Raw genomic sequence first — 20,887 nt, 5'->3', positions numbered from 1 at the left:
GAGTAAAAGCAGGACTCACATAAGCAGAGTATTGTCATAGTGCTTTTACCTATTAAAGGATCTGATTACCTCTTCCACTGATTGCATTTGATTTCTTAATTTGTCTTATCTTTAAGATATGACGAATCTATTCTAACCTATTTTCTATTCCATTCAAATCCCAGCCCCCACTTTTCTTCTTTAACTCCAGTTTTCTGAACATTTTAAATTGCAGAAATATGTTCAGTCTACATCCTGAAGGAAAAAAGGACAATACAAACAATATTCTGTCACAGTCAGTTTCCACTGTGCTTGCAGGAGTCAAACTTGATTAACTTTCAGAGTAGAAGTGCCTCCCTCCTCCTCCCCATCCTCCTCCTCCTCGCGCAGAGCCTCGGCGTCTCATGAATAATCAGGACTTTCTAACATCCTCCCCTTCCAGCAGCCAGAGCGGTTTCAGTCAGGGGGGAGACTGACAGGTGGACCGTCCGTGAGCCCCGTCTAATCTGGGAAAAAGGGACTTTTCCGCGTCTTCCTCGGCCCTGGGAAGACCATGGCTCTCTCCACGATGTGTCGAGAGTCTCTGCTGGTGATTTTACTGCAAATCGTGCTGATTTGCTCCGCTCAGGTGAGACATAGGTGCTCCTTTTTTTCTCTGCTTCCTCTCCTGGAGGACAGGAATCGCTAGTAAAATACAGTTATATTGTAATGGGTGATTATAGCATGTCTGAGGAGCTCAAGGAGGCATTTATAGAGAGATTAATAGAGCTCTATATTTACTGTGTGTCTTAAAAATATAATAAATAGAGAATATTTTAGAGCTCCTATGGTATTTTACTTTTTTATTCCTGTTGGCACTTTGAGCTTTTTTTGTGTTGCTTAATAAAACCTCTACATATTGTACCTTAATGTTCTTTTACTAATTCTTTTTCACCATTTTATCATTTTAAAACTAAATATGTGTGTTGCTATAGTAAGATATTAATACTTTTATACATTTTGATGAAATCTTAATCAATTCCTTCTGCATGTTTAGCAACTCAAATGTGTAAATACTGGATTTGACAAAATATTACTGTCTGAGCCTTAATATATATATATATATATTTATTTAAAATGTGTTTCAACTGTAAAAACATATGTTTTTTAAAAACAACATCTTCAATATTTCAATATTTTGTGATTTTTTGATTTCTATCTTGTCTCCAAACTTTGGTCCATTCATGCCGCTGTGCACACCTGGCACCAATAAGGTCCATGCAGCAGCAGTAATCTGAACACATGCACTTACTTAGAGGGTATGGGGCTAAAATGGGAAACCAGGTTTAGTTTCATGACCTTTCCCCTCACGTTCACCCACACAATGAGACTCTGTGTGCGCTGCCCTTCACACTAGCAGCACTGGATGATATTAACAGATGAATTTCAGAGAGAAAAAAAAACAAACTGATTTTCGTGTTTGCTTTGCAGAGGGGCCCGGTCGGTCCCAGAGGCCCCGCAGGGCCACCAGGAGTAGCCGGCGTCCCCGGAGTGGACGGCATCGATGTGAGTCACAGTTTCAGTCATAAACTTCAGATGTGGGTCAGAGCAGCTGATCGGTTCATTTCTGGATTAATCCGCTCAGAGAACAGTGAGGCGGGATTTAGACAAGAAGGAGGAAACAATGAAGGTCCTCACATCACTTCATACATCCTCACTGGCTTTACCTTCACTGGAAACACTGTTGTGACACTTCTAATCTCACGTTAACTGACACGTGTGAATGCAAAAACACAGAACTAAAAGATTAAAGGTAAATGCACTACTGGCTCTTTGAAGATTACAACTCAAATATGTATCATATTTGCACAGAAAAAAGGGCTGTTTTTCTTAATACCTAAATATCCAGCCACGGGACCTCAGCCAGGATTTTAGAACTACTAAGATCACGTGTTAAAGTGTCCCCACATGCACCTTAAATAGCAAAGAGTCTTCTCAATATGGGGTCTGAATGCTCCTTTCAAGCCCTCTTAACACTTTGTGGAATAAGATTTAGGCTCAAAAAGTAGCTTGGCCTAAAAGAAAACATAATCTCAGAGCGTTAACTGTAGGACATTGGAATCAGGCAGTCAATAACAACGGTTTGTTGGACATTGCACAAACTGTTAGCTCAGATCATCCAGAAAAAACACACAAATGGACTTGAGCCCGAACACCGTGTGTAACAAGCAAATAGTCTCTGATTTTCCATTTACAGATTTAGTGCTTTCAATCATCTGAACGTTTCCTTCATGTTTCTTCAGGGCGACAGAGGAGTAGACTCCACAGTGAACGGCGGACCAGTAAGTGGACTTTAATTCCTTCTTTCACAAGCAGAAATATACAATAAAAGACTTTGGGATTTTAGCACCAAAATCAATGTTTGTTAACATGAGGTAAACTTTTGCTTCCAGGGGGCTGATGGTGATAACGGCAAAGACGGAGCTGCTGGAGCTGCAGGACTTCCCGGCGCAGATGTAAGTGAAACAACATGTTAAAACATCGGGCACAGAGTGGTGGGTTTTGGTCGTGGCTGGTCTTTCTAAGAGAGGTTTTTTACAGCTGGTCTTGTAGGTTTGTCTCTTAAAGATTTTGCTTTAATCCACCAGATGAGAGTCACTTTGTTCCCTGCAGGTTAAACCCTCTGTTAAAAGGATGTAGTGAATGTCTGTAAGATCTGAGCTGGAGGACCTGAGACGTTCAGATCTGCTGCTGTGTGAGCAGTTTGTCTTGGCTTCCTCTGAGTGAAAAAAAAACCCCCTTCCTTGTATAAATCAATCTGGTTATTTAGGGGAGAGTGTGGAGTAGCTTCCTGACAGAAACAGGGGTCTTTTTGTGTGAGATGGAGGGGTGTGCACGGGGGGATCGGCTGCCCGGAGATGGCTGACAGGAGAGAGCGTGTGCTGGTGAAGGTGGTGCAGAAAGGACTCAGTGTGTCTGCCGTCTGCTGCGGTGACGCTGCTGAGAACAGACACACAGATTCAGAGCTTCATGTGGGCTGAAGAGAGACAGTTTCTATACTTACAGTAACATTAAATAGACCAGAATGCATTGCACTGTGGAGGCAGGTTGGATCTGGAAACATGAGACATCAAATTAACTGAGGGGATATTTTCACCTTTCTTTGGGGGGTCTACTGTTTGCTATAACTGTCTGAAAACCTCTTTGATTGTTGATGCCTTTGACCGGCTGAAGATTGTTTTGAGGGTTATTTATAGAGGAGGTCAAAAAGAGGAGGGGCTACAGGATGAATGGAAGGCCACACCTACTTTTAAAGAGCCTTCAAAGAGGAATGCAGGCAGAGAATGCTTCATAAGTTGTTCAAAGTTTCTAATTTATGTGTGAGATAGTTCTGTTTTATACCATTGTCTGGGTGAATAGTTAAATCTGATTGGCTGCAGGGTGTCAATTAAGTAAGGGATAATGCTCGCTGTAGTGTCCAGTATCAGGAAGTATTGAACATCGCACTGTTTTGGTTTCCCATCGACCTTTAATTCTAAATTACAACTCTTGTTTTTGTTGCTTTTGACATTGTTCTGACCCAATCAAATAGAGATCTGGGGATGCTGTAAAAGTGGTGCAAAGCAGTAAGATGGTCAGACATAAAGGAAAGAAGCTGTAGATGTAGATCTGCACCCATAACTATGCATTTAAATACAGAATAGGATCTGTTAGCCCCTCCTCCCCTAAAAACTCCCCTAGATCCTAAAACCCTGCCTAATGTTGTAATAGACTGTAAAGAAAAAGTGGGCGTGGTCACCATGATGTCACTCGTCGGTTTGTGGACTATCATTTTGTAGCTTCAAGTTTGGCATCTTGTTTTTTTTTGGAGCTAGAACTCATCTCAATTTAGCTGAGTTACCAACAAGCAGACAGCTGGCATCAACCTGTCACTCAATGTAGCCACGCCCCCGAGTTATTCACTTCCTGTACAGTATACAGAGCTGTAGAGATCTAAGCAGTTTTTGTACCAGGCTGTAAACATGTTTACTTCTGCTGTGGGCATTATAACATGGAGCTCAGTGGAAACTGACTCGCTTTTGGAATAAGCCTCAAGTGGCCATTCGAGGAACTGCAGTGCTATGCACTGGAAGTTGCAGCCGTCCCAAATACTGCATAATAATGCTGTGTTTGAAATGCCATACTATACTAGCAGTACGTACTGATTTGGCCAAAATGTAGCATGAGTAAAATGTGCAGGATGCCAAAAATGCCCGGATGTTGTACTGATTCGGAAAAAATCTCCAGTATGCATCAGACCAGTCTACCTCGCCTACTGTATCCCACAATGCAAAGCGCTGGAACGTCACAGTGGCAGTTTAAATGATGGGCAGCAGCATACCAGCAGAAGGGGGCGCTATAGCTAAAGAAGCGGCGGTTATTGTTTACTTCCTCCTTGCGTAGCATACTGCAAAATTAATGTCAAAAGCTCCTCCATACTACAGACTACCGCCGAACACAGTATGCAGTATATAGTATGTAGTATGTAGCATGTAGCATGTAGTATGTTGTATGCAGTATGTAGTATGCAGTACAGCATTTCGAACACATCCTGAGAAAATACAGGAAGAAGGCAGCGTGTCTGCAGATACAGACTGAAGTTGCCATAATGGGACAGAAGGATGGAGCTGGAAAGGAAGGAGGGAAGGGGGAGAAAAAGTTAGCAGCCTAGAGCTAGCTGAATATTTAGCAAGGTGCATCTGTTATTCACATTATTATCTGGGTGCCAGAGTCAGAGAGAAGATTTCCAGTAAAATTACATTTGAATATTGACAACCATACACACAACCACAGCCTTGATTAAAGTAACAAAACAACCTAAACTTGACCTAATACTTTGTTGGAATCCCTCTGGTTCAGGTCAATTAGAGGAACTTACCCGTTTAGATAATCTGATTTGATCTGTCTGAAAGTTTTTGTGTTTCTTTCCGATCATCTCACTTTATTGTTGTTTATTGATTATCGCAGTTTTTTCCAGACTTTACTCTGATGAGTGGATTTATCATAACCAACAGAAACGAAGGGCCAAAGATACAAAAATAAGACCAAAGTTATCCTTAAAGTTTCTGATGACAGACCAGCTCAGGCCGAGTTTCATGGTGATATAGTGTGTCTGGTTGAGGGTTGTTATTTTTATACCTGTGTTTGGTTATTAGTAAATGCTAATGGTCATGATGTGTACTGCTTGTGTGTGCTACTGTTGCAAACCAAATGGCTCCTTGGGGACAATAAACAATGTAATTCAACTTTAGTGCTCTTATGCGGGCTGCAATATACTTTCAATTTTTCCCTAATAAAGTGGAAATCAAACATAAAATTATGAGACACTAAACCTGTAAGACATTTGGGACCGACAGACTAACAGTGTATCAGTATTTCGACTTGATAATTGGTTCAAATTAATCATATTATAGTATAAGTCAAAACTGAGTGCATGAAATCAGAATTATTAACTTGAAACTTTATTATTTGTACGACAATTTTACCATTTTATCAGTGCTTCTATGTAAAACAAACAATGTTATGGGCTGAGTTTTTCTGTCATGTTTGAAGGGACCTGTTGGACCTCCAGGAGATCCTGGCACCGTGGGCCTACAGGGACCAAAAGTATGTTTATTTCTAACACATTTTAATGAATTAGTCTTTCTGTAAAGATCTCAGTTTTAATGCTTAAACTCTGTTTATAAAACACCTGCTGTAGTCTGTTGTTTTTGATGTCAGATTGAGCATTGTCTGTTTTCAGGGAGATCCAGGAGCACGTGGACCTCAGGGGGAGCCTGTAAGTACGAATATCAATATCAGAATAACACAGATTTGATTGATCACAAGTGTGGATTTAACTCCTTGAAATGTCTTTAATTCTGTTGATCAGTTTCAGTCTGACTCTGTCCATCTCTCTGCAGGGTGTCGGACCTGACGGGCTTGACGTGAGTACCTAAACTAACATCACACTCTTGGTGCTGTAAGGGTTGGTTCCACTAGCTTTCAAAGACCGTCAGCACATATCTGCGTTACCTGCTGAGTAAAGTAACGTAAAGTAAACCCCCTTTGTGACTCGTTCTACATATGGGTCATACTGTCAGGACGGCGTGTAGCCTGCTGTACGTTTACCTTTCAATGTATCGACTCTACCGTCTCTGAATCACCTCGTTTACAGCCCATAATCTGTAACTCTGCAGCCTGATAACAGGACTGACAGACGCAGTATAACCTTTACAGCTGTTTATGATGCTCACAGTCTGACAGTGAACTGGGCAGAGGCATACAGCGTTAGGCACAGCTGTTTCCATGACAACACAGGCTCTCAGTCCCACCAGTGTTGTGGAGCTGTGTTTAGCTGCAGATGCTTCTTCACATTTGAAGTCGAGCTCTTCACAGCTGACGAGCACTTCTCCTCCAGACACAGCTTACATTTCACCGTCATGTTGTTCTCGTCTCTTTCACCCAAACTTTCAGAATAATGTGAATATTTACACAAAGTAAACGCTGTCCTCTCTGACAGCTTGCTAGCTGAGTTAGCTAGCTACACATGCGCACTGACACAGCTGTGTTTACCTTCTGCTGGTGCGCAGCGACCTGCCAAGAAGGAGGAGAGAAACAGCAACAGAGCTTCAGGGAGTTTCTGTTTCTGTGGAGACAAAAGGAAAAGAGAAATACGGTGATTTATTTCACAGTAACAGATTACTGTTTATGAAAAGTAACTCAATATCAGATTAGTTGACTTGCAGAACTAACGCGTGACGTTACTCGTTACAACAACAAAGTAATCAGAGTACTCTAACGGATTACTTTGTAACACTGACCACCCCCCTAGTACACACCTACATCACTGCAGTGGGTTAAGAGCTTCAACCACCAGAGGTCAGCAAAAACAAGTATTCACACAGTGTTAAGTTACTCTGTAACATGGCTGTAAAGTGTAACAGAATGTAGGGCAGTGAAATATACTTGTTAAAATAGATTATTGTCAGAATATGTATTTATTATTATTGTGTTTGGGGCTTAATTACAAAAGAAGTTGGGGCATTTCTGCTCTTTGTTCACAGGGTCTTCCAGGTACAGACGGGCTCCCAGGTGAACTGGGCAAAGTTGGAGCACCTGTGAGTACAGTCATCATTTGAGTTATGTAAAGTTTATCATGTTTTACGTTAAAATAAACATGATCAACTTCAGATATCAAAAGATAAGAAGAATAAAGATATTGAATAATAAAGAGTCGTCTCTCTCTCTCAGGGAGCGAGAGGAAAGAGAGGTCCAGTGGGTCTACCTGGTGTTGCAGGGCCGCGGGTAAATATCACACCTTCTGTCTCCTCTGCTGTTAAACACAACCGAGGGCCTCTGATTATAAACATATCATATTGTGTTTTCTCCAGGGTCCTCCAGGCGTGTATCAGGGCGAGGACCTGGTAAGTTTGACCCCAAAGTAATCTCATTCACAGACATATCATTTTAGAGCACTAAACACTTCATATGATGTGAAATGTTAGAACTGCAAGCTTTATTACTTTACTTAGGATGGTTCACGACTGATAGGAAACAATCTGTTTGTTAAAAACATAACAGAAGAAGAAACTCTGCTCGGGTCAGAAGCGTCTTCAGTTTGAATGCATTTTTTTGTTTCCTTCTTTTCAGGCAGCCATTTTTTTTCAGTACGTGTCGGCAAAATGTAAAAACAACTCTCATTATTTGTCTTGTTGTTTTTGTTGTGTTGTAATACAACTAAAAGCCAGACTGGTGTGTTCAAGAGCTCTTGGTAAGCTCTGAAATCTGACAGTTAAGAAACTGCTGCCAGCCAGCAACCCTTTAAAATCAAGTCTTTCTTATTTATATTCCTCTTTATATGATATTAATGTACGGCGGTGTATTAGGGCCACTGTAAAAAAACAGAGCCGGAGGAGAAGAGAAATATTCAGAGAAAAAACATGAAAGTTACGAGATTAAAGTCGTAAATTTGCCAGAACAAAAAGGCAAATTTATGAGATTATAAAGTCATAAACTTGTGAGAAACACAAACTTCAGGTCACCTAAGGTCAATTTATCAGAATCAGAAATACTTTATTAATCCCGGGGGGGGAATTCAGAAATGCTTCACGATTTCGCGTGTCATGCTTACTCAAGGGGCCATGCTAATCTTCTCCATCAGCTTCTTATCAGCTTTTTTCCAAATGTTTTAACCAGATCACAAAGTCAGCTGGACTTCAACAGTTTCGTTTGCTCAGGATGTATGAAGATGGATCTAATGTTGGGACTTCTCCTCTGCATAAACAAGCTTTCAAACTAAAGACAACAGTGCAGATATGACTAAAACATTATGAGATTATAAAGTCACAAATTTATGAGAAACAAAATCGTGTTTATAGAAACCTTTATGAGCCGCGACCCCCCAAAGAGTCAGGGCCCCCTCCCTCTGGTTCACCTGTGTCTCTTCTCTGCCCTGTTGGCTCTGCTGCTCACACAGGCGTGCGTGGCACAGAGCTCGGAACATATTAATTTTCTCTGCGCACAAGAAGCAGACTTCATCGAGGAGAAAGACTGAGCGACCCTCTGCTGCAGAAACACACGTTTCTATGCTCCCCGTTTGCCCCAGGGGTTACCATCGCACATGACAGTGACCCTACGACCTCATGACGGAGACTGAGAGGAAACAAACCTGCATTACAGACAAAACATATACAAAACGACTTTAAATCAGTGGTTTCAGACGCTTTTTCGTGTCGATGGAGGCTTAGACAACAAACAAACACCCCAAGGTGGCTGACGACGATACTGAGCGCCTTCAAGCTTGAGGGGTGTCCAGAGAAGCAAATGTATCACTTCATAATCTCACAAACCTGCCACATGTTCTGGCAAATTTACGACTTTAATCTCAGAATATTTCTCTTCTACTCAAGCTCTGTTTTTATTCTTTACAATGGCCCTAACCCGCCGTCGTATTAATGACTCCAAAAGACAGATTTCTTTTGCTATCTCGGTCAGGGGGTCACTGTCAGTGGAGCCCCCTAGTGGCAGGGCTCTACCATGACCTCAAATAGGCTGTTGTGTTTTTCAGTGTCCCAACGCCTGCCCCTCCGGTCTGCACGGACACTCTGGTCTCCCCGGCATGAAAGTAAGAGAAATATCATTATCATTATTTTATGTCATCTAGCATTAGCGTTAGCTTTAGCATTGGCCTGTTTTTCTCTCCTTTAACTTTTTCTTCTGATCTTTAGGGCCACAAAGGAGTTAAGGGTGAATCTGGTGAGCCTGGAAGACAAGGACACAAGGTAACATCCTCTCCTCTCACAGGGTGCAGAATCTTTGAATTATTCCTGCAACAGAAAACTTGCAAAGACTTTGTTTCTTGATTGATAAAGGCGTGGACTGAAACCGATTTATCCACACGCTGTAGAGTTTATCACCTGTGCACAAAGCTGCTAGAATAAGACGTTAGAAGTTAGAAGAAGAAGAAGAAGAATTTTGTTGCTTATTTACACTTTCTTGTAAACCAAGTTGTGTGCTTTCTGCAGCTTTTCCAAAACCAAATAATTCTGATGAAAAATTTGTCCTCTTTCAGGGCGAGGAGGGCGACCAAGGAATTCTGGGTGACGTCGGAGCTCAAGGCCTACCAGTAAAATATTTCACCTTTCTCTCTCTCTGAAATATTCTCTCCACATGTGACCTGCTTCAGATGAGACGACTCCTCCACATTAAACATGTTAACATGGACATTTCTCTCTCTCCTCTGTCCGCTGAGTAATTTTAGGGTCCAGGTGGAGCAAGAGGCCTCCCAGGAATACTTGGCTCCAAAGGGGACAGGGTAAGAGGTCACGAGGTCACACTCTGCAGAGATGTTAAATGGATAAGTAAATAAATGCGTCCATAATGTTGACCCCACAGGCTGAAACATTACTTAGTGACACAATCAGATCTAAGAGAAGACTACACTGACTCTTAATCAGGACCATGGCCAGCCGCCAGCATTTCAAAATAAAAGCCCAAACTAGAAAGCACTCGTAAAGTCACATGCTGCCTTCAAAAGAAACTTTAAAGCTCGTGGCTCATTCAGTTTGACCTCTTAAAGAGATGTTTTTATATGAATACAGATTAATCTTTTCTGCGTCCACACACAGGGACCTCGAGGGAAACCTGGTGACGTCGGTCCTCTGGGAATCCAGGGAGGTCCAGTGAGTGCTCGTCGTTATCACCTCTGTTCACCTCCTTCCTTATTATTCAGATGAAATACTGATAACAAATGTTTTAGGGAGATCGCGGCCAAAGAGGAGCCATCGGTGAGCTCGGCCCAGCAGGAGTGCAGGTATGACTTAAACACAAACCAAGCCGAAAACTAAAGTGATACAAGTTTACACCTGATGCTGATCTTTGTTTCCTTCTTTGTGTCTTTACAGGGGGACGTCGGCCCACCTGGAATCAGAGGAGTACCAGGGCCGAAAGGAGAGGCTGTGAGCACCACCTCTTTCAAACCCTATTCTTCCAACCTAAACACTTTATTTGTTAGCTAAACCTAAACACTGAATCACCTGCAGCCGTGCGTATGCAGGTGATTCACTGTGTCATAAATAACATGCTGTCTTTATTTAAACAGAGACATGTCTCTGTAGCCTGATATACAAACCTCTCCTCTCGCTCGTCGACAGGGCCTTCCTGGTCCAGACGGCCGTGAGGGAATACCCGGACTTCCTGCCTCAAAGGTCACAAACATCTATCATATTTTAAAACATGTTACAGAACACTTCAAAGGATTTTAATAAGTGTTCCTTCAGTTAAAAAAATCCCCTGTTTTTTCTTGTTTTTAGGGTCTTCCAGGAAAAAGTGGGGCTCCAGGTGATGCCGGCCCACAAGGACTTCCTGTAAGTGTGACCTCTGACCCCAAAAATGTCCCTAATTTTCCATTAACATTGTGAGATTTTAGATCTGATGTTGATTCTGTTTTCGTCGTGCAGGGTGTGCCAGGAGCTTATGGACAAAAAGGCCATGGTGGTGTAAATGTACGGTCAACAGATATTTCTACTTCTACCGACGCTCATGTGTTGATATCTCCCTCAACTGTGCTGTTTCTATTTGTCACCAGGGCGTCACAGGTGATCCAGGTGTGGTAGGACTGATGGGGTCTCCAGGGAAACAAGTAAGTCCATTGGATTTTTTGTACGTTTACTGTGTTTCCGGATCTCTGATAATAATTAGATTTAATCTTGTTTGTTTGCAGGGCGAGCGTGGCGAGCAGGGAGAGGCGGGGCCTGTCGGACCCAGAGGAGGACCAGTAAGTCATCTACAGTTCACGTAAAGTTTTCCTCATGAGACAGGAAATACATGTTTGTTATCAGCCCCACCCTCCTCTTCACTCATGATGATAAGGCACCTGCAGATAGCCAACTATCTCACAGTCTACCGTGCCTACATGACACATGCACAGCCCAACAATGTATTAGAATTAAAGGCATGAAATCTAATAATGCAGAACACTATTTGCAGGTGGTTAGCATTACTTTCTTTCTTAAGATTGCATATGTAGCTTGAAAATCTGGTCTAACTCTGATTTAGAGAGGCTAAAACACCATACAGAACATGTTTCTGAAAGGCTACAGTGAGGGTTGAGTGAGTTTCCAACAAATAATATATCCTTTGTCTCAAAGATCGGGAGTAAAGCTAGCTTGAGAGGATCAGCCAGACTCACCAGAGGTCATAAAGTGTGTTTCTTTTTCTGAACACCGGCCAGAACACGTTGTCATCGTGCATTTTTGTATAATCTGCACTCATCAGAAACAATATAATCCAGGTTACAAATTCAGGTGCATCACACTGTCCAGAAGGATACTGAGTTTGCAAGAGCTGCTGCTGAAGTCTCTGAAAGTGTGACATGAAAGCTGCCAGATTAAAGCCATAAAACACACGTACAATAGATTCATGGGTGTTATTCTGGCCAGCAAATGAGACGAAATATAAAGTGTATTCTCTTTCTGCATTTCAAATACTTATTTGTGTAAAGTTACGTTGAGGCATCTTTTTGTGATTCCTTCCCAGATTCAGCTTCTTCTTTTCTCCCTTTCAGGGTGAACGAGGAGAGCGAGGACATCTGGGGCCTGCAGGATTACCGGGAGGCAGGGTAAGACCTGAGAGAGTCTGAAGAATAAAACCTCGACACCACAACACACGAATGACTGACGCAGGAAAACTCAGGAAGTACAGCTGTACAGGAGAAGTATCTTCTGTTTTGTAGAAAAGTTACAGTTGGACAAAGATGAACATCTTCCAAAGCTGGTTCAAAGAAAAGTCTCAATAACGTCCAATAAAAGTTGTGGCCCCAGTATAGAACCCTGTGGTACTCCAAACTTTAGTTAGAGGTGCCACTCTCTTTGTTATACCGAGGTTAATGTTATTTTAAAAAGAGATTAAGACACCTTGCGGGCAGGGCGGATTTTTAGTACGAGAAGTGTTCTGGTTTCCGTTTGTAGTAGGCTTGTAGTCCAGAGTAGTGTTGACCAATCACCGATCAGCAGGCTTCCGAGATTGAGCAGACACTAGTGACACCTCATGATGATCGCCTACATACTGTCACCATTAGTGCCAAACTGGTGGTTAATACAAGAGCTTACTGGAAACAGCTCATCACACACATTTTTACAGTATAATCCACTCTCTTTCTCTGACAGTTTATAAAGATGGATGTGAGGAATGATAATCAGCACATGGCATTAAAAAAAAGCTGAAAGAAGAAGTTGTTCTTTATAAGATGTAATTATCACTTTCTAATCTTTCCATGATGTTTTTGTGAGTTTCTGAGATCTCCTGCCGCCAGGTGAAAACAAAATACACGGGTGAACACTGATTAAACCTAAGAGGAAGACAAAGGGATTATTGTAAAACTGTTATGGGGAAAGATACGCATGAAAATCAGACCATGGATGCATCAAGAAGCAGTGCCTGCTGAGCCGAATCCGTTCTACAAATCCGTTCTACTATCCTGAGCGTATTATTGAACACGAGGATCTTTCACCAAGATAAACTCCAGTACAGTATCTGGGAACTGAAGCCTTGTGCCAGGCTTTTATTAAAGAGTGGCAGGGCTCTTATGAACTCCTGTCCCTGCAGTTAAGTCTCTAATCCACCGGTGAGCGAGCATGAATGGCCCCTTGTTACAGAAATCTGAAGGGGTTTTCTGCAGATCAGGGGGGGGCGGATTCAGGGCAGGAAAAGAAGCTGAGAAGCCCTGAAAGAGCTCTCTGTTCCCCAGGAATGCCTAAAAACCCGTCGGCCCACTGTACACCTCAATCAGTGCCCGCACACACCCAGAAACACACGAGGGAGGGCGGAGGGGTCGAGGCTCACCGCTCAGATGATGTGAAGCTAGCAATGTTTTTATTTCTTCTGCGGTTGGGTCAGGTGAAGCTTTCTGAACGTCACACAGTCGATCTTTGTATTTAAAGGTTTGTTTTGTGTGTGTGTATTAACAGGGAGGCAAAGGGGATCCAGGCCTTCCAGGACTTCCTGGTCCTGCTGGTTATCGTGGCCAGAAGGGCGACAGGGTAAGAGACACAAAACGACTGCTTCAACAGCACTCTTGAAAAGTGAGAGATCTAATCTAATCTAGAGAATAGGCTCTAGATTTCCAAACCTTTGCTTATATTGTAGAAATGCTTGAAAGGGTAAAGGCCTCCCTCTACAGTCCAAACTGATGTTTTATCATTTTTGCTGATTGCAAATGTACAAGGGTAAATTTAGGTGGAGCTTTGGTGGGAATGTGTTGATGCCATCTTCAAACAAGTCCAACAGGTGACACCTTCTGACCAGAAAACAGTGACCATCGCTCCTTTGAGCAAAACCTCGGGCTTAATATTGAGTCCCCCTTCGGACCCCCTTATCTGTGGAGATGTTGGATTGTGTCAGAGGGAATCACTGCCTGTTCCTCTGCATGATCATCTGTAAGGTTCTGCTCTGAAGAACAAGACGGCCTGGCTCACAAACAGCGTTATAAAGCCTTTAAAGGTTGTTCAAATCAGGGCTCTCTGCAGGCCACTCGAGTTCTTCCACACCAAACTCATCTAACCGTTTCTTTGAGGACGTTCAGACCGGGTATCAACATGTGGACAGCTCTAAGCTCAGCAGTTCACACCTGGCATTAACGAGCCCCTCGAATGCGTCTTCAGTGACCACCTGTAAACACGGAGGCTCAGTCTCCTTCATCAGACTGATCATATAATAATATGATATCATAGAAAGTGTGGTGCAGACTCGCAGCACAGAGAGGGGGAGAGCTGCCGCACACAGAGGGAGGGGGGACGGAGGGAGCGGGTGATCGCAGGCTAGAGTGACGAACTTCACTTGGTGCACAGAGGTCCAGTCGTGCTTCAACATCCAAACTGCTGCAACGAAAATTGCAAGCACCCTCCTTAAACCGCTTGTCCTGCAGCATCAAATACATCCTACAAATTACAGACCAATGTCCAACCCCTATGAAACTTTGCAGTAGGCAAAGGTACACCTAACATCTGCTTACTGAAGCTACAATGTTACAATTTCATTAAGCAGACGCTTTTGTCCAAAGCGACGTACATCTGAGAGTTAATACAACACAAGCAACGATCGAGACAGGAGGGGGCGGAGTCAGGAAGAGCCGACAAACAGCTTCAAGTGCGATCGGACACACAGCCAACAGGCAGAGTGCAACAAGGTCAACATAGTCATCATCATCATCATGAATATCCTAATTAACAACATCCTCGGTGTCAGCATCATCAACAGCATCAGTATCATTAAGGTCAGAGGTGTTCATGTTTCCACGGCTCCAGGGTCCACTTACAGCAGCCAGGACCTTCCACTGAGCCCCGCTGAAGGACAGGAGTTTAAGGCGCACTAATCTCAAGCATGCTAACGACTCTGATGAAGGCCGTAAGCCACAACATTAAATTAATCATGTTGCTACCGTTAGAGTTGTTAACAGGCAACTAAACAGCTATTAAAGCAACTTAAAATATTTATCAATGCTGTGTTCAAAATCTGTGTCTGCCGCCCCCAAGTGGCCAAAAAAAGGGAGAACAAAATCATGAACACCGAGTAAGTAAAGACCACGAGGCTCGGTTTTTAAAGTGTGACGTAGAAGTCCAATCATACCTGATAACAAGGCCGGGTGAAATCTAGACAAAGGTCAGGAAAACAAGGCCTCACTACATTATATCATTACTGTAAGAAAAGATGCCACAGATATCAATTAAATACTCGTGATGTTCTTGTTTCTCAGGGTGCAGTCGGTCTCGATGGTCCAAAAGGAGAGCAGGTAAGACTTTTAATATCACACCTTCTGTTAAAACTCTGTGGCAGATCAAGCAGTGCTGAGCTGGAGAACAAAACATCTGTCTTACATCTTCACTTCAGGGAGGTGCCGGAGCTGAAGGAACGCCAGGAGAGGGCGGAGACCTGGTGAGTGATCGACGACTCAAACACCTGCTTTGTTTCTGTGCAGGTGAAGCAGAAACAGTCGTTCTGAAACAAGCTGACCAAGAGGACAAAGACGAGAGGCACAAGAGACACGAACACTAAACCACAGTCTCGTACACCACACATAGGCCCCTTACCTGTGTCGGTACGTCTCTTGTGTGTGGGGGGGGGCTGGAGGCTATTTCAGCTGTCATTGGGCGAGAGGCGGGGTTACACCTGGACTGATCGGCAGTCAATCACAGGTCTGACAGATACAGACAGACAACCTTTCACGCTCACATTCACACCTACGGGCAATTTAGAGTCAATGAACCTAACGAGCATGTGTTTGGACTGAGGGACGAAGTACCCGGAGGGAACCCACACATGCACGGGGAGAACATGCGAACCAAACTCCACACAGAAAGGCCTTCTTCGTTCGAACCAGGAACCCTCTAGCTGTGAGGCGACAGCGCTAACCACTGCACCACCGTGCCTGGGCAGAAAGTGTCAGCCCAGACAATCCTCGCAAACTGTTATGGTCAGGTTCTGTTTAGACCCCAAAGCAGAGACGGGACTCCGGTAAAAAGTAAAAAGGAAGAAGAAATAAGCTGTGGCGACGGGAGGCTGGCTGGAGACTCGCCGGTCCGATGTAACACCACGAGGACCAGATACATGGAAATGCTCAGGCTCAGAGCAGGCAAAAAATGCAGGCAGGCACGCAACTCAGCAGACCTGCGAACACGGGAAAACACGAGTTAGAAGAGCACAATCAGAAAATACGAAAGAGAAAAACACTTCACGACGTCAGCATCTATCAAAGGAATTGGAATTATCTGGCGTCGAAGAGAAGTTGAAGCCAAGCTTAAGTAGAGGAAGGTCTGATGAGTTGATAAAGATCAGGTGTGTCTAGTCTGCCTGCTGCAGGTGAAGCCAGCCACGCCCCCCGTCACACACCAGCCCTGCAGGAGAGGAGAAGAGAAAAGGGAGGGGGGAAAAAGAGCAGAGCAGACAAAAACCATTACGACCAACACACACGTCGTTCTGCCTGCAAACCGAAGCAAAGCGGTGCCGACCTCTTTCAGGTTCAAAGAGCCCCAGATGTGTGACACAAAACAAAACAGGAAATGACAAAACAAACGATGGATTGAGCAGGAGAAGAAGAGACATAAGAAGGAAGTCTGACAAAGTCTGAGGTCGTCTCATTTGTTTTACTGACATCAGTAACATATCTTCTTTTTCTTCCAGGGAGATCAAGGAGAGCCAGGGGAGAAAGGAGCGGTATGTTCACCTCCCAACACTTCTGCTGACTGACTGTCTCTCATTAGGTGTTTGATATGTTACCTGCTGTTGTTTACATCATAACAGGACAATAATCAGCTGCTGATTTATTTGTAAGAATTAACTGAAAAGCAACGACAGGACATAGAAAAGTTTCCCTCTATTTTATAATCTCAACCCTTCCTTTGACCTTTGACCTTGAATATTCTTGTCAGGTTATCATATGTGCAGTATTTAAGTTATCCTAAATGTTAGCGTCTACCTGCTGCTGATTTCAGACAGGCCCACCGGGGGAGACGGGAAACAAAGGACCCGAGGGCAGCCGAGGGCAGCAGGGCAAAGAGGGCAAAGAGGGCCAGCCGGGACCCCGAGGCATGCAGGGCGACATGGGGGTACCAGGCCTGCCGGGGGGGCAGGGAGCATCGGTGAGACGACTAACCTCTGAACGGCTGTGTGACAGCTTCCTCCTGAACCACAGCCGATGATTCGTCTTTGTTTTTAAGTGTTTTATGGTTTTATAGATTTAAATATGTTGGCTTCACTCAGGCAGTCCTTCAGGTCTGTTTGCATAGCTCAGAAAAACTGCTTTAATCGTGTTCTAGTCAAACTACAAAGAGCTTCACGGTGAGGAAATGATGAGTGTCTCATCACTGTGATCCTTGTTTCAGGGGAAGTCACCAACAGACACACACATCAAACAAGTCTGCATGAGGGTAATGCAAGGTAAGTGTCTCATCTTCTGCCTACGTCACAGCCCCATACCTTCATAAAATACTTCATCATTATTTAACTGTTTGTTTCATGTGATTTACTCGGTACTTGTCTAGAATTGAAACCACAGGCCGATCTATAGAACATAATGTGATGATATCAAACAGGTGATCATTTGAGCTGTTTCTGACATCACCCACACGTAACGGATGTCCAACATGTCCTCCTGCGTCACAGAGCAGCTGGCCCAGCTAGCAGCTAGCCTGAGCCGACCGGAGTCGGGCATCGCCGGACTACCGGGCCCCCCCGGCCCACCTGGACCTCCAGGATCCACCGGAGAGAACGGTTTCCCCGGACACACCGGATCACGGGGACTGCCTGGTCTGAAAGGGCCAGCCGGGGTGATGGGTCGCAAAGGACCTAGAGGTAAGACTCGAGAGTCCTCGTAAATGCTGACACACTGCCCTCCTCCAAATAACAGAACCCATCTTATAAAGACAGGAAGCATTGGTATCGGTATTCGATTATTCCGGCCTTGTATTACTCCTCCAATTGAGACGCTTTCTGAAAGCTGGTGTCGGGAACGTTTGAGAATCCAGCAAGACGACGCTTCATTTTAAAAGTATCTGATGCCATCCAATCATTTCGTTTTGTCTGAATGAATCTAAGAAATGTTGAGAAAAATGTATTTGACGTGTATTTAGATTTTATAATTTGACTCATGTCCCATCTGTTAACATGGAGGAGGCGGGGCTTATGAGCTATACTGCAGCCAGTCAGCAGGGGGCGACAGAGAGGGTTTGGGAGCTGTCATGTCGGCCATCTTTTTAAACAGTCTCTGGTGTAAAAACACAGATTGCCGACATTTCAATATATTTGCTTTTCTCTTTTATTGTTTGCTGCAGTCACATGATAATTTACCTGAAATCGAACACCTTGATTTAAAGAACTGGAATTGAGTTAATAAAAGTACAACAATCTCTTCAGGTCGGGAGGGAAACAGATGATTGTACACCTTTGGGTTTTATTCCATGTGTTCTTATGTTTCTCCTCTTGTCTTTGGTGCTGCGGTGACTCGCCCCCTCCTCAGGGACCAATCAGGTTCATCTTAATGCTAATGAAGGAACAGATGAGGTGTGAAGTCTGAGCGTGAACTCCTGCTAAATGTGGTAACTTCAATTATGTGTAATCCTCCTGGGTATGTCTCCTGTCGACAGGTGATCAGGGTGACAAAGGGGACAGAGGCCCCACAGCCAGAGGACCCAAAGGAGACTCAGGTGCCCCCGGTCTGCCAGGTAAGTGACAGGAATGACATGAAGAGTTTACAACAAATCATGACACCATATACAGCCGGAACTTTATCTTCTCAATCTACTGGAGCATTTCCAAAAACTGTCTTTGAACCCATTTTTTATTTTCACTCCAAAATATGTAAAAATAAGACAACAAATAGCTACTAAGTCAGCAGGAGTCAGGAACTGTGTGATCAAAGTACGTAAACAAGACGTATCTGACAGTGATTGACAGATAGGGTTTATGTTTCAGTGAATTGCTCTTTTGTACGGAAGCCCTAAGCGGACCATCCATACATTTATTTACTTCAGATGATCATAACTCGTATCCCCAGAGCTGAACCAAACAAACACAGAAACAGGCTGACCTGACCTCATCAGTGTGGGCGATGGCAGCATGGCGTGTCCTGCTCTGTGACATCACAGTGAGCAGCCTGTTGTTGTGTTTACGACATCGACAGAAATGATCCCGTTATCACGAGTAAACTAGCTTTATTATCTTGAGATAACGAGATAAATTAATCTGTCATAGTGGAAAACAAGCTTGTTATGCTGAGATAAATAAGTCAAGGAAATGACTCGTGATCACTTGAAAACGGAGAAAATAAAGTGTACAGATGCATGTCCGCTTAGGGCTTCCGTAGCTTTGCAATCAAGGGGCTGTATCTGTGTGAGGGTTCTCGGTCGTTCAGTTTAATCCAAAGACAACTGGACGTGGTTGAAGTTCTTGAAGAGGTTTCTCTTCTTCAACCAAGTCCAGCTGCCTTTGGATTAAACTCCGAAGGTGATATCTCATGAACTGTTTGGCTATTTCAGTAAATAAATAACATCTTAATTAAGATTTATTTTCATCTTTACCTCCTTCCCTCAGGTAATCCCGGTCGTGCAGATTACGGTAAAGACGGCCGTGACGGAGAGCGAGGACCCCGCGGCGTTCCCGGAGCAGTGGGCGTTCCCGGGCCTCCCGGCACCCCCGGTCTGAACGGGTACTGTGAGTCGTCACAGTGCATCCTGCCCATGGTGGCGTCGCCGGTTTCTGCAAAGGACTCCGGCATGAAGGGCCCAAGTGACATGTGAGGAGGGGCCGCAGCGGAAAACTGAGAGACTGAAGGAGACGCCAGCAGATCTGCCCGTTTGGGTTTTTGTCACTTGGTTTGTATTTCCTTTTTTTCTTTGCTCCTCTCATTTGGATTTTGTTCTTTTGAAGCGTCTCTGCGGTTATAAAGGAGGACACTGAACAGCACACCTCTCCTTCTGAAGCTTCTTTACATACAAAGTTTAATTTTACCTCAGTTTTGCCATCTCTGTACTGTCCAGAAGAACTCACTGTTTCTGTACAAACCTAGCAGCCCCATTTCTATCAAAGCAACAAGACGAGTCTGAAGTTTCTGTATGTTTCTGTAAATGTGTCAATACGCAAATTATACTGCTGGACGACGTACAGTTTGTTTGTGAGTATCTTTGTTGTGTTTCCACTTAAATCCCTTTTCCTCCACGTGTAGGACATGTTTGATGATTTCTCTCTCATGACGACTGTTGTTTCTGTGACTGGAGGGCGGCTGGCAGTTTTATATGACTTCTTATTTATTATATCAAGGTTCAAGGTGACATCTTCGAGTTGTACAAAGGAGGAAATAAACACATTTTGATAACCTCTTGCATGTTTTGTATGGACGGGTGCGGCCGACAACAACCAGGACTGCACTTACAAAATACAAATTAAACAGGAAATCCTTTAATTAACAGCTTAAAGACACTTCAGCCTACAAACGTAACCTGACAAGATCGACGTTAATGACCGGTGCTGTTTTTAAATTTGATAGTTTTCTAATTGAAATATTAAATGTTGCCTATGAAGTCTTGTATGGGTGAATTAATCTCAAACATGTGTCTGTAATTGTTTCTCACGTTATTGTTTAATGAAAACAACTTGTTTGGATCAGATTCTCTCGGAGCGTCATCGACATAAACCTTCCTGCACGATGTATTCTAGGTGTATGCCAATGGATCGATTTTTTGATATATTTATATGTTATATATATATATATATATATTTTAATGATTGACATCGCAGCAGGATTTTAAGGAGCCCCAGACAATAACTAAGTGTGTGTAAAATAGACACAGCAGTACTACAGCACAGCCACTTCACCAGCAACAAGTCCTCTGGCTGAAAAAAACATCAGGGCGACACACAC

At 43.6% G+C, this 20,887-nt stretch overlaps 1 protein-coding gene across 1 annotated transcript; it reads left to right on the top strand.

Annotated features, from left to right (window-relative positions):
* The first annotated feature begins 449 nt into the window (after positions 1-449).
* Positions 450-20,533, top strand: col9a1a (collagen, type IX, alpha 1a). Its single transcript, XM_069665612.1, has 32 exons — positions 450-607; positions 1,450-1,524; positions 2,262-2,300; positions 2,412-2,474; positions 5,551-5,604; positions 5,741-5,776; positions 5,901-5,924; positions 7,044-7,097; positions 7,231-7,284; positions 7,371-7,403; positions 9,047-9,103; positions 9,207-9,260; positions 9,551-9,604; positions 9,740-9,793; positions 10,107-10,160; positions 10,238-10,291; positions 10,383-10,436; positions 10,632-10,685; positions 10,791-10,844; positions 10,938-10,982; positions 11,066-11,119; positions 11,201-11,254; positions 12,044-12,097; positions 13,446-13,517; positions 15,230-15,265; positions 15,364-15,408; positions 16,654-16,686; positions 16,965-17,111; positions 17,355-17,409; positions 17,635-17,823; positions 18,615-18,692; positions 19,561-20,533. The coding sequence occupies exons 1-32, from the start codon at positions 533-535 to the stop codon at positions 19,764-19,766; spliced, it is 2,064 nt and encodes a 687-aa protein (XP_069521713.1). The 5' UTR covers positions 450-532; the 3' UTR covers positions 19,767-20,533.
* The last annotated feature ends 354 nt before the right edge of the window (positions 20,534-20,887 follow it).

Source organism: Semicossyphus pulcher, unplaced genomic scaffold (genome assembly GCF_022749685.1).
Source record: "Semicossyphus pulcher isolate SPU_LCO1_2020_fin unplaced genomic scaffold, fSemPul1.0.p SCAF_17, whole genome shotgun sequence".
In the NCBI taxonomy this organism is placed as follows: domain Eukaryota; kingdom Metazoa; phylum Chordata; class Actinopteri; order Labriformes; family Labridae; genus Semicossyphus; species Semicossyphus pulcher.
This window is presented reverse-complemented; position numbering and strand designations above follow the sequence as displayed.

Excerpts from the sequence above, each read along its gene's own strand:
- col9a1a (XM_069665612.1), top strand. The coding sequence starts at position 533 with ATGGCTCTCTCCACGATGTGTCGAGAGTCTCTGCTGGTGATTTTACTG. Across the intron at positions 9,794-10,106 it reads TTGGCTCCAAAGGGGACAGG|GGACCTCGAGGGAAACCTGG; the intron begins GTAAGAGGTCAC and ends GTCCACACACAG. Across the intron at positions 18,693-19,560 it reads AGGTGCCCCCGGTCTGCCAG|GTAATCCCGGTCGTGCAGAT; the intron begins GTAAGTGACAGG and ends TCCTTCCCTCAG.